This window comes from Ictidomys tridecemlineatus, chromosome 11 (assembly GCF_052094955.1).
Source record: "Ictidomys tridecemlineatus isolate mIctTri1 chromosome 11, mIctTri1.hap1, whole genome shotgun sequence".
NCBI lineage: Eukaryota > Metazoa > Chordata > Mammalia > Rodentia > Sciuridae > Ictidomys > Ictidomys tridecemlineatus.
In genome coordinates this window covers 10,470,126-10,482,896 of record NC_135487.1, presented here as the reverse complement: position 1 = coordinate 10,482,896, position 12,771 = coordinate 10,470,126, and the positions used below count along the sequence as shown (strand labels likewise).

Sequence of the window (12,771 nt, the reverse complement as noted above, 5' to 3'; positions counted from 1 at the left end):
CCCAGGACCATGGCCCCTGTCTCCAGACCCCAATACCCACATCCTCTGCGCCTGGTTTTCCCCTGTGTCAAAGTCTGAAGTGCCTTCCGCATTACCTGGGAACCATTTGGGGCCTTGACGTTTCAGTGGTGTCTGCACCACAACCTTGGAAAATTTGTTCAAGTTCACTGTCCATGTCGGGCAGCAAGGGGCAGAAGAACATGTTGGGCTCTGTGCTTGCTTCACAGTAGTGCCAGTGCTGGGAGGCCAGTGTCATCCTGTGGGAACAGTTTACCTGCCTGAATCAGTGAAGCCTCCACCTGGAGGGACAAAGGAACAGTGGAAACAATGCTAGCAGGGCTGCCCATCCTCCTTCCTGGTGACAGGGAGGCCCCTCTCCTGGGGTCACCCACAGCCACAGCCAACCCTCCTGTCTTGCACAAGCCCACAGGCCTGTTTGTAGTCCTGTTGTGACAGTGAGAAGACACCCAAGACTGTAGTCCCCATATCCCTGTTCCTACCTTCGGATCCAGCCCCACGGTGGTATGGGGGCAAGGGCCAGGTGGCCCACCACTCCCCCCGCCCCAAGCAGGCACAAGGTTAAGGGAGTCCCAGAGAGCAGCACTAGATCAGCTCGACCCCATCCCACCAAACAGAAGGGACAAGGCGAGGCAGATGGAGTTAGTCTGTAGGGGTCGTTTCACTCATGTGAGCAGCTGAAGCGCCTCCGGCACTGCCCAGGAGTGACTCGGAACCCTGGAGCTTCACAAATTTCTTAAGCCACAGCACTGGAAAATGTTGACAGCCCAGCACTGGTGACAAAAATCACTCTTGTACCAGATAAAATGCTTGCTGGGGAGCATTAAGTGGCAGAAGAAAGGAAAGAGGCCCTGTAGACTTGGGGGTGGGCAAAAGCAAAGCCAGGGCAAGGGCGAGCTGTTCCCATAACCAAGGACCCTTGGTTCTCCCACCCCAGTGACAATCACATCCACACTTGAGGTGTTTTGTATTTTTTAATAAAGTTTGTAATCCAATGGACACACAAAACAAAACTGCGCTGAGAAAAACAGTTTCATAAATTAATAAGTGTTAGGAAGTTGGGGAGAGGCCCGGGTCACAGGAGGAGGGGACTGGCCAGTCTTTGTACAGGTGCTGTGTGACACTTCCACGTCGCGGGAGCGGGGCCCGTGCTGTACTGAAGCGCACTTATACAAATGAGTGACAATACAAAGTCTGAGTATGAAAATAAGATTTTCTCTGAAAACACATTTTTGGCACAGATTAAAAAAAATGTATGTCGGGGAATTTTGATTTTTTAAAGTCAGTATTATATATATTTATATATATTATATATTTATATATACACACATCCGAGTTCTGCATATCCCACCAAGGAAGAAAATCCTTCTGTTTGCTCTTGTTCGACTGTGAACCGTGCACCCCGGTGAGTCAAAGGTGGTGACAGCAGGAGAATTAAGAAAGGCGACACGTCCGATGAGCTGGGGAAGGGAGGTGTGGTGGGGCAAAAAAACCCAGTGAAATGTTCCTTGACCCCAAGGTTTCAGCAGAAGTCTGAGTCCTGCAGGAGAGTCCGCGATGTGTGTTCACACACCACATGTCCAGAGCGTCACAGCCTGTCTCACTGTGCAGAAGTCCAAGTCACTAATTTAGTGCAAAGGCAGTTCTGTTTTTCTTGTTTCTTAAAAACAAAACAACAAAAAAAGGAATTCTACTGCCCTGTTCCTTTTCTCTAAAAAAAAAAAAAAGGAGAGAAACAGCCCCAAGGTGTCTGCAAGTCTGTCGGTCGGTGGTCTGTCCTGGACAAAAGCGTCCTGTAAACATACAAGGTAGCAGCACCACCGCCCAGAGGTCTGTCCCACGGAGCTGGGCAGGCGCCCGGGCACGGGAGGATGGCGTCTGTCCCTCCGCAGCTTCTCCTCCGCCTGGCTGAGTTGTCTGGTGTTCATTTTTTGCAGCAGAGCCTTGGGAAAATGCCCTGAGGTGATGACCATCCGAGGCTCACACAGAGGCAATGACAATCATGAGGTGGGGAGAGATGTTGGAGATGCTGGCAAGGAGGTCAGGGGCCAGGCGGGACAGGTGGCTCTCGGAGAACTCGCAGGGTGGGAAGATCTGTAGCACATAGGCGGGCTGGAGAAGGGGCGAGAGAAAGTGGGACCTTCTGCCTTCATGTCACCCTCCCCACTACGCTCCCAGCAGGCCCTGGAGAGGCCGGGTGCAGAGGCAGCCTAGGTCAGCTTCCCGGCCACGGCTGTCAGATGAAAGCAGCGCCAGGAAGCTCTTGCCGCCGGCCTCTCGGTCTCTCTGCCCAGCGAGAGGAAATCCTCTCATCTGCTCCCCTGGCTCTTCTCTTGAGGACAGCAACACACTGCTTGTTGCCTCAACCCAAAAATGCCTTACTGCCCAGCAGCGCCCTCTAGCTGGCACTGGTGATCCAGGCCAGCACGCTGGCCAGCCCCCCTGTTCCCCACTGGCACACACTCGTGGGGCGGGCAAGAGCACAGACTGACCTGATTGGAGCCAGGATTGGGGACGTTGATGATCCCAGCTGCCTGCTTGGCCTGTAGGTAAGTGATGAAAGCAGCCTTAAGGGACTCGGTCTGGCTCACCACATCCTCTTGGTCACGACCACAGGGCAGAGCCAGCAGCAGACAGTAATCAGTCTCCACCTGGGGCAGAGAGGCCAGTGGTCAGGGGCCTTAGTCAAGTGTAGCCTTGTTCAACCCACGGTGTTAAGCCCACGGGAACCCCCGCCTTCGAGATGGCCTGAGGTTCACCCTGGTATTTGTTCAAAGAAAGAAAGCCCTGCTGCTCTGTTTTGGGTCGAGGTGTTTTACTCCAGGGCCATCAGTGCCTTCCTGCCTGGGGTAGGGTCAGGGGCTCTCCAGGACCTCTCGAATCTTACCGTCATTCTTCGGGCAACCCCCTCCAGCTGTGAGGCTTCTAGCCGCATTCTCTGGGCGATCCTCAGGGGGGGGCCTCCTTCAGACAGGGGGAGGCTCCGGTGGGCCAGGACGTTGTTGCCAGAGACGAAGTGGAGCTGCACGGCAGCCGTGTCGTTCTTGAGGGCCAGCAGGCCTTGCCACACGATGGGATACTTCTGCTCACAGGGGACAGAGCAGAAGCACACTCAGGGCCAAAGGCCAGCCATGCCGGCCACAGCCCTAGCGGATCTGTCATGGGGAACCCCAGGACATTAGCACGGCACAGAGTGGGAAAGAGAGGGCAGGGCCCCGTGCTTACCTTCAGAAGCTGGACCATATCCACAGGCCTCTGGGAAGTCAAGTGTGGAGAGGAATCTTGCTTGGATGCTGGCTGGGCTTCAGTGTGTGGCAGAGGAAGCCCTGGTGGGGTGCTGGGGCCCGAGGTTGTAGGAACAAACAACGGCTGCTTTGGGGCAGCCTGAGAGGGAAGAGGGGCTGGGAGATCAGGCTTCATGGAGACAGACACAGGGGACGGGTAGGACGTCTGGCTGGCTTCCACCTGTGCCCTCTGAACCTGGGCATGGGGCTCAGGTGGCCTGCTGGCAGGGACAGTTTGGAGGCGAGGCTGCTCAAGTCCTCCTGTCTGGGTCCCCTTTGCCTCTTGGGAGACCTGAGGCATCTTGCTAGTTGGTGGCTGGCCAGGCTGGCTGAGCGGGGAGGGCTGGCATGGTGGCACAGGAGGGGCAGGCTGCGAGGGCTGCACTGGCTGGGCAGGCTGCGTAGACTGTGCAGGCTGCGTGGACTGCAAGGCCTCACCTTCAGGAGGGCCCTAGAGTTGGAAGGAAGGCAGGGGACACAATCAGAGTCTGCTACACACATGTCACTGAACCCAACAAAAGATCCAAGGGACAACAGGAAAAAGTCCAGTTGTGGGGCAACTCCATCCAGTTCAGAGCACACAGCAGCGTTAACCAGCCACGGCTCTTGGGGACCCTGGTAAGGTGAAGTCACCGTGACCTCCCTCCCCACCAACCATTCCCACAGAACTCTTTCCCCACGTCTAGTTTTCCAATGTGATCTGATTTTGTCACCCCCAGGCTTAGGAAGTCCCCTTTCAGCCCAAGCTTGCCTGTACCTTGGCAGTGGCTTGGCCCAAAGGCTGACTTCCTAACCCACCTGCACTTGAAAGCCACAGAGTTCCCCAAGCGCATGGCCAAAAGATGGAGGAGGCACCCAGCACCCTCACCTGGGCGGGAGTCTTGGTCCGAGTTGGGAGCCCAATTGAGGAAGCAGCAGGAAACTGAGTGTGTGTGAGCTGGGCCGGAGCGTGGTAGGTCCGGATGTCCCCGTATCTGTACTCCTGGAACAACTCTCCACTGGAGTGCACTATCTGCACCCCATGGGTCACCACCACAGGTGGGGTCAGAGGCAGCCCTTGGAGTTGGTTGCTGGGGGTGACCGTGAGGATGCGGGCCTCGCTGTGAGGAGGGGCAGGGGCGGGGGCAGGTGTGGTCTTGGCATCTGGGGTCTTGGCAGTCTCTTTCCCCATTTGCTGAGGGGCCTTGCTGGCTGGTGGCACCTTCACGACCCCCTCTGCAGGTCTGGGTTGCTCGCTGACGGCCGTCACGTGTGGGTGCACCATGATCCTCACGTCGCGGGGCACTGTGTACGGGTGCAGCCGGTACTCGGACTGCATGACCAGCACCTCTGACTGTACAGGGGCCGCGGCTCGAGCCACAGGGAGGTGGTAGTGCACCTCCTCCTCAGGAGGGTGCTGGGGGGCCAGAGCAGGCACCCCGGCCGTGGCTGGCTGCGGAGTGCCGGCACGCTGCGGGGCCCTGACTTCTATCTGTTGGGGCTGCAGGGGGGCCCGAGGAGAGTGCAGCGTCTCCGGCCGGATGCTATAGGTGATGCTGGGCAGCGTGGGTGTGTTCATCCTCACCTCCCCCTGGGACAGGTGTCCCAGGGACACAGTCTGGGTGATGCTGTGTGGTGGCATGATGACAGACTGCTCCGGGTGTATGCTGGAGATGAACTGCGGCACTGGGATGCCTGCGGCCAGCATGACCGTGGCATTGGTTGAGAGCGCTGTGGAGGTGGTGCTGTTGGGGTGGCACGCCCTTGGGAACGGGGACGGCGTGGGCCCACTGGGTCGAGGAGAATGTGCGTCTGGCTTTGTGGCTGCCAAGTGGGAGACAGTTCGATCTGTCGGGGTGCTGGGCCCTGAGGTGATGTGGTTCACTTCTGCAGGCAGTTTGCTAGGCAAAGCAGGAGGATGGTGGGGTGTCAGAGTGGACCCCAGATTGGCTGGCTGAAGGACCTTGGTCTCTATTTTGAGGGTGACGGGGTCGGCAAGTTTTTTATTAGTGGTGACTATGCTCGGGGTGAGGACCAGCTGGTTGTGAACCAGCACTGGGGGGGTGTTTATGCCCTGGGTGAGAACCTTCACTGTGCCACCCTGAGTGACAGGTGTGGACACAGAGAGGTGAATGGGCTCTGGCTTCTCCAGTGATGGACGGTCAGCCTTAACAGATGAAATCACAGGGGAGGCATTGTATGTCTGGGCCGTCAGGACCAGGGTGGAGTGGGTGGCCACGTTGGCAAAGCCTGAGGGAGCCTGAGGGCCTTTGGGTGCAGACTGTGATGGTGTAACAGAATCGGGTTTGACCTGGGACTTTGACACTGACTGCTGAAATTCGATGTCCATTGCACTGGCCGGGGGTATCTGACTAATCTTGGCGCTGATGCGCTGGGGCCCTTCAGTCTTCTGCCCTGAATAGCTCAGGAGCACAACGCCTTCCGAAGTGTTCACACGCAGCCCGGCGCCGGAGCCCGTGTCTGCCGGGCGGTCGTCAATCACAGACATGGACCCAGGGTGGAACCGACTGTTTTCATTACTGCTCGATCTCTGTTTGCACTTTGCTGATGGCGCAATCACTGCACCAGTCACGGTCGCTGCGCCTGTTGTAGCAGTTGCACCACCAGATGCAGCAGTCACCGTCCCCGCTGTGACAGTCACTGCCCCTGCAGTGGCATTCACAGCGCCTGTGGCTGCATTCACTGCACCTGTGGCAGTGTTCACGGTTCCCACGGTGGCGTTCACTGGAGTGGTGAGGACGTTCACTGGCGCCGTGAGGACGTTCACAGGCCCCTTCAGGACGTTCACAGGCCCTGCAGGGGTGCTCACCAGACCTTTGAGCGTGGCCACCGAGCCCTTCACAGGGCCTTTCAGGGCATTCACCGGGACCAGAGACACATTCACCAGGCCGGTCAGAGCGCTCACCAGGCCGGTCAGCGTCTGAGGAGCGGGCTTGGCCAGCGTTATCTTTTGCGAATTCTCCAAATCAATGCTGACGGGCATCCGGCTAATGACCGATGTGATTTTAGGAGCAATGACTGGGGCCACCTTTTCCTTGTCGGTGGCTACGGGAGCCTCCAAGGCTTGTGTGTCAGAGGTGTTTGTTACCGGGGCCGCTGGTTTCTCTTCTAAAGGAGGCTTTTTAGATTCAACTGGAGGGGGTGGTGCCTCGTGAAGGCAGGGGGCAGCACTCACAGGCTCTGCAATGGCCGTGGTGACACTTGTGGAAGTGACACCTGTGGCGGACACATATTTGGGGTCCATGAGGATCTTCCTCAGCGTACTAGAACTGGTGTCCACGTCAGAGGCCTTTGTGTCTGGGGGAAGAGCCGGAGACGGCGTGGACTGAGTCCGCGGCTCCTCCTGCCTTGTGATCCATTCTGTCACCTTAGCAGGGGGACTCTGGTTTGGAACGGCCCCAGAGGTGATAAGAGGTGGTGGAAGCTTTGCAACAGTCACAGAGGGAATTGTGGGTGGGGGTATGCTCGAGTCGCTGGGCGGGGTCACTGGGTCACTTTCAATGATTGAATGTACCTTGAACCTGGCCTGCGCCTCCTCATCCACGGGTGCTGGCTGGGCAGGGGTCGGGAGGTCTGGGGGCGCGGGCGCTTTGGTTGGAGTCTTCTCCTCAATGTTGCTTTCCTGTGCCGGACTCTCGGGAGGTGGAGTCTTGCTTGGGTCGGAAGCACATGCCTGAGGAGGGGGGGACTGAGGCTTTTCACTCTGCTTTTCCTCCTGTGGGGGTTCTGGGGGGCGTTCGGGTGTCCCCTCATCCGCTGCAGGGCTCTTGCTTGGAGCGGGGGCCGGCTCGGGGGCAGGGGTTTCCGCAGCAGCACCTGCCTTCTTGTTTGCATTGCGCTTGCGGCGAGATCGAGTTGTCTTCTGCCGCCCTTTGTCCTTACGAGTGGGAGCAACTTCTGCTTCCTTTGACGCTTTGGCTTCCTGCTCCGGTTGCGAGGGCTCACTGCTGTTCCCTCTGCCTTCCTTTGCATCTGCTGGGCTTGCCGAGGGGTCAGGGGCGCTGGCTGGTGGCCCTGAAGACACTGTAGCGGCCTCTGTCTCCAGGATGCCAGACACGGCCTCATGGGTCTCGGGCTCCATGCTCTGCTCTGGGGGCTGCAGGTCTGCCTGAGATTCTGCAGGGTAAGGGGGAGGTGCAGGGAAGTTTTCTGGCTCCCCAGGAATGTCATTGATGATGGAGCCAATGGCTGCAGCCAGTTCGGTTTCGCTCGCCTGGTGTGCAGGTTTGTCCCTGTCCTCTGTAGCAGGGCCCTGGGATGCACCTGCGGCTGCCGCCTTGAAAGCACTGGCCGAGGTCTCGGTGAGCTTTGCGATATTCTCCACGGCCTGCTCGAGCTCCGTCTGCTTGGCTAGCTGCGTGGCTTCTGGGGCAGACACGTCTTCCTTCTCCGGTTCCTTGCTGGATTCAACTGGATCATTTTTCAGCTGGGATGAGCAGCTACTATCCTTTTGGGGATTCTCACTTTTCTGGGGGGAGGCTGCCGCGATTCCGGCTTCCCTGTCCACGGCCTGCACTGTAGCCCCCTCGGCCACAGCAGGACTGACGGCCGTGTCCAGGGTTTTCAAATGTGCAGCTCTGTCCACTGCTGACCTAGAGTTCCGAGATCTTCCTCTCTTTGACTTGGAATTTTTCTCAGGGGCTGGTTTTTTCTCCACCACTTCAACTGGGGGCGTCTCGGGTACATTTCTGTCCGTGTTGCTTTCTTTTCGATCCCGTTTCTGTTCACTTCCTGCTTCTTCTTTATCAGCCTTGGCCTTGGTGTTATTTTCTTTCGAGTTCACCTGGGGGCTCGCCTCGGTGGCAGCCTCGGCATCGGCTTTTGGCTCGCTCTTCCCCCTTTTCCCCTGGGGGCCGGCCGCTGCTGCTGACTTTTGTGACCTCGGGGACCTCCACCCCTCAGCGGGCCTGGGAGTCTCCGCGGGTTCCTTGGCCTCGTGCTCCTCGTCCTCCTCGGCTCGGCGGCGCGTCTTCGGAGGCCTTCCCCTGCGGGGCGTGGTGGGGACCACTGCGGCGTCCTGAAGCTCTCGCTCCAGGCGCTTCCTGGTCACTCGCGGTTGTTCAACAGGCTCTTTGGCTGGAGAGCGGCTGTCGTGGTCACCCATGGTGGCATAGACACTCCTGACGTTCCGACGCCTTGTGCGGCTCAGGGGCAAACTTGGCTCAGGGTGCTCGGGGTCGGCTGCAGCGTTTCTAGAAGCAGTCCTCGTGATCTTCTCCGCCTCCATCTTCAGTTCTAAGAGCTTCTGTGCCTCTCCCCGGGGGGAGCCGGCCCGCTTGAGCTTCTCCCGGTCTATCCTCTCGCTCTTCCTCGTGACAGGCTTCTCCACCACACTGGCTGCCGCTGCCTGAGCAGGGGCCTTGGAGCGCTTGCTTTTGTTTGGCTTTTTATCTTTTGCAGCAACTGGAGGATCAACCACTACGCCTTCAGAAGCTTGAGGCTGCACCTCAGGAGCGACTTCAGCATTTTGGTTCGTATTAGCCTCAACATTTGCTGCTGCGTCCGGCTTTTCTGCTTTTGGCTCGTGGGTGTCCTCAGGCTTCTGAGTCAGTTTGGACAGTGGCTGGGTACTGTCTGGTTCCGGATCCTCATTATTCTCTACTTGGGAAAATGAGGCGCCAGGAGTCGGCGGCTTGGTATCCAGGTAAGGCAGCGGGGCTGCGGGTGGACCATCTTCGCCTGTGAGGGGCGCCACGGCGGCATCTTTACTGGTGTCAGCTCCAGGAGACGAGTCTGCCTGCTCTGGTTGCTCCCCAGGGACAGGAGCCACTTCAGCTACGGGCTTTGCTTCTTCTGAGGGGGTGGCTGGCTCCACACTCTTCTCTTCTGTCACTGAAGGCACCTCCACTGTTCTCTCACTGGTCATCCTCTCTGGGGCTGATGACTCTGATTCTGGAGCTGCAGGCGTGACACTAGGGAGCCCTGGTGCACATGGAGTCCTCAGTTCTGGCTCTTTACTCTCAGAAGCAGATTCTGGGGTCTTGGGTTGATTCTCTGCATCTTCCTGTTTCTCAATCTCTTTGGGTTTTTGGTCTTTTTCTTTTTCTTTCTGTTGCATTCGTGTAAGCTCCATGAATTTGCTGTGGAACAGAACCACAGGCTCCTGCACCGAGTCACTGGTGCTGTTCGTGCCGTCTGATGCCTGCCTCCCGTATAACCTGCCAGAGATGAAGTCAGACTCTTCATCTTTCCTCTCTAGATGCTGCAGTCGCTTGGAATCTTGTTCAAAGATTGAGCTGTGTAAAAAACGAGAGGCAAATAATTCTTGCCTCTCCTGCTCCTCTTCTTTATGATCATCTTTTTTATCATCCATTTTCCCTTCTGAATCAGTCCTGATCTTCTTCTTTTTCAAGTACCAGGACGGAATAGGCCTTGGAGCAGAGTCAACCTTTTCTTTATCTTTGTTGTTTCGAAAGTTAGCAAATCGGGAGTCCCAATCCAGAAAGGACCAATTTTCTTCTCGGGATGAAGAGAGGGATTTAGCTCTTTCAAGCAAAGCTTTAGTGTCTGGTGTGATTGTCTTATCCAACGCAAAAGAATAGAATTTGTTCCTTTCTAAAGAACTAGAGAGTCTTTCATCCCGCTCACGTAGTTTGTCTTCTCTGTCCCTCAATAAAAAAGACAATCGGGAACCTTCATAGAGTGCTGAGGCTCTAGGGGAGTGGGACTTGTGTTCACCATCTTCATCAGAATCAGAAGGCACCTCGCCAGGTTCCAAATCTCGCACAGACCTCTTTCGCAGGCTGTCTCTTTTAATTATGCTATTTGGGAAGCTCACATCAAATCTGCTGGCATCTTGTTTCATTTGAGAGTCCCAACGGTTCAGTTCATCTTCAGAATTCAAGACAGATAGTTTTAGTTTGGCCATATCTGCCATCTGTTCTCTCCTGCTAGAATCATAAGGATTAAATTTTAAGGACTCCTCTCTCACTGTTATATTAGAATAAGGGAGGCTTTTTTCATCTACTTTAGGAGACCCTTTTCCTGACATTAGCCTAGGAGAGCCTAGGGGATCATCATCCTCATGGAAGGAACCATGGCGAACACTGGGAGAACAGCCTGTTCTTTCGGAATCCTCACTGATTTGGCGTGAACTCCTGTAATTCCGCTCTCTCTTGGTGCAAATATCAAAATCAACATGATCCATCCTTTTCTTTTTGCTGGGAGGAGAATCATCAGTGACATCCTGAGGAGGTTTGCCTACCTCATGAACAAGGCTGCGTCTTTCATATTCATCTACATCTTTCTTTGGACTGCCAAATTTCTCAGACTTGGCTATTTCCATTTCCATCTGCTGTTTTCTACGACTCTGCTCCATTTGTTTTCGGTAGCTCTGTGTGTGATCAATGTCAATGCCAATTTTTTCTTCAGGATTAACTGGATGTGGCTTCTCCTGGCCTGATCTCCGCTCAGGTGTTTCATCACGAAGACTGCAGTAGTTTTTCCTGACATCCTCTCGCTCTGGTCCTTGATCATCCAAGAGCTGCAGCTGTTTGAGCTGTGGTTTTGACAGGGTGGGCTTCTTTGACTGGATTTCTTGATTTTCCACAGATTCACCTACTGGTTCTCCCAGTCTTGTTTGTAGGTCTGAGCTGGGCCTTGAGCCAGACGCCACAGAAATACTGGCAAGCTCTTGACAGTCTTTGGGGCTGGGAACAGTATTAAGTCTGTCCAGCTTGATTTTTTTAGATTCTCTTTTAAGAATCTCTTTTCTCACAGGCTTTCTTTCAGTTTCTCCCTCCCTCATCAGAAGGACGTCTCTAGATGATACGTCAGACTGCTTTTTTAAAAGCACCCGAGCATCTTCCATCTCAGGACTGCTTTTCTTGACTTCTGTTTTTTGCCTTTCTGCTTTCAAACTAGAATCTGCAAAGCGCCTTTTCCTGGCTTCCAGCTTCTCCAGCTCCGCAGCACTCACGCCATCAGCAGTCTGCTCAGACTTGAGGTGCTTCCGAGGTCTAGGCCTGCCTTCCTTATCTACCACCTCAGTGTGACTCAAAAGCACCTTTTCCTTTGGCACTTTCACTCTGGCAGGTTCCAGTTTAGACAGGTCGGATTTTGCAGGCTCCGTCTGAGAGGCCTGAAGTTTCTGGTCTAAAGCAGAAGACTTGCCAGCGTCGTTATCCAGCCTGGTCTTGGGCTTCTCCAGGGGAGTGTGGTCGATGACCTTGCCCTCCTTCTCTTTCACTCGAGTCAGGACCACGCAGGGCATGAGATCCAGGCGGTTCTTTGCTATCCCATCTTTGTCGGCCTTTTCTCTGCTCAGTTTATTGGAACTCCTTGGTTTTTCGGGGCTCTGTTCTCGCTCATTTTCTTGGTCTGTTTCTGAAGACTGAGAACTAGGGGAATGGACTTTTCCTTTTCGTTTCTGCTTGTCGGTTTTGTCCTTTTCCACTTTTTCCTTCCGTATTAAGCGCCTCTCTCTGTCCACTCTCTCAGGGTCAAAAGTCCGCTCTTTATCTGTCTTTTCATTTTTGGCATAGCGCTCCAGACGACACTTGTCCACTTTATCGTACCGTGGTGGGGAGAGGGAGCTGCAGCTGCCACTCCGGTCTGAGGACCGGCTGTAGAGTCTCCTCTCAGAATCACTGGGCAGCCTCTCTGCCTGTGAGGGCGACGCACCAGGGCTCTGAGGCCGTCGCAAGTGCACTGGACTCTGGCTCCGCTCTATGGGCCTCCTCTCATGGTCTCTGTCCCGCTCAGACTCAAATCTTTCGCGTTCTCTCTCCCGTTCCCTTTGCCTGTAACTGTATTCCCGAATATCCTGGTCATAAGGATCATTCCTGTAATCCCTGTATTCCCGAGGATCGTCATAATAGCGTGACTCATAGTAGTCCCCCTGGTATGTCTCCCATTCTGAGTAGAATTCTCTTCCTCGAGCTGGGTAGTCCCGCCTGGAGTCCTCGGGATATGTGCCTGGAGTGCGAACACTCTCGTAGTATGTCCGATCTTGGTTATAGTCATAGGATCCCCTTCGTTCTTCTCTGCCGAAACACACAAAAAAGATGACATCAGTTCTTTTGTTCTACTTTTGCATTATACCACAGACATGAGATCAGGAAGTCCTGGTGCTAAGCATCTCTGACATTATCTAATCACGTGTTGAATTGTAGTTGCTCTCCAACACAGCAGCCACTAGACACATGTACCTCTGAGCACTTAAAATTTTACTAAATTGAGAAGTGAATGTAAAATATACACCAGATTTTGCACTTTAAAAATACACCGCAACGAAATGATAAATGTTTAAGGAAACTGAAACATTAATTACCCTGATTTCACCATGACATTGTTTACATATGCCAAATTATCACAATATACAACAAATGTTCAATTGTGTCAACTTCAAAAAAACAATTTTAAAAAAAATAAGCCTCAAGAATTTATTTAAATTGATTTAAAAACTATATATTAAATAAATTTAATTCCATCTTTCTTTTTCTTTTTTTGATACTTGGGATTGAACCCA

General features: G+C 54.4%; 1 protein-coding gene across 3 annotated transcripts in view; it reads right to left on the bottom strand.

Moving 5' to 3' along the window:
* Positions 1–973: 973 nt before the first annotated feature.
* Spen (spen family transcriptional repressor) overlaps positions 974–12,771 on the bottom strand; it is an 82,721-nt gene continuing 70,923 nt past the window's right edge. For all 3 annotated transcript variants that reach the window (XM_078025369.1, XM_078025370.1, XM_078025371.1), the window contains 5 exons: positions 4,171–12,286; positions 3,244–3,753; positions 2,906–3,100; positions 2,511–2,669; positions 974–2,130 (listed from right to left, as the gene is read on the bottom strand). In XM_078025369.1, coding sequence (XP_077881495.1) covers positions 1,999–2,130; positions 2,511–2,669; positions 2,906–3,100; positions 3,244–3,753; positions 4,171–12,286 — 9,112 coding nt within the window. In that variant the 3' untranslated portion in view covers positions 974–1,998. The remainder of the gene's footprint in view (positions 2,131–2,510; positions 2,670–2,905; positions 3,101–3,243; positions 3,754–4,170; positions 12,287–12,771) is intronic.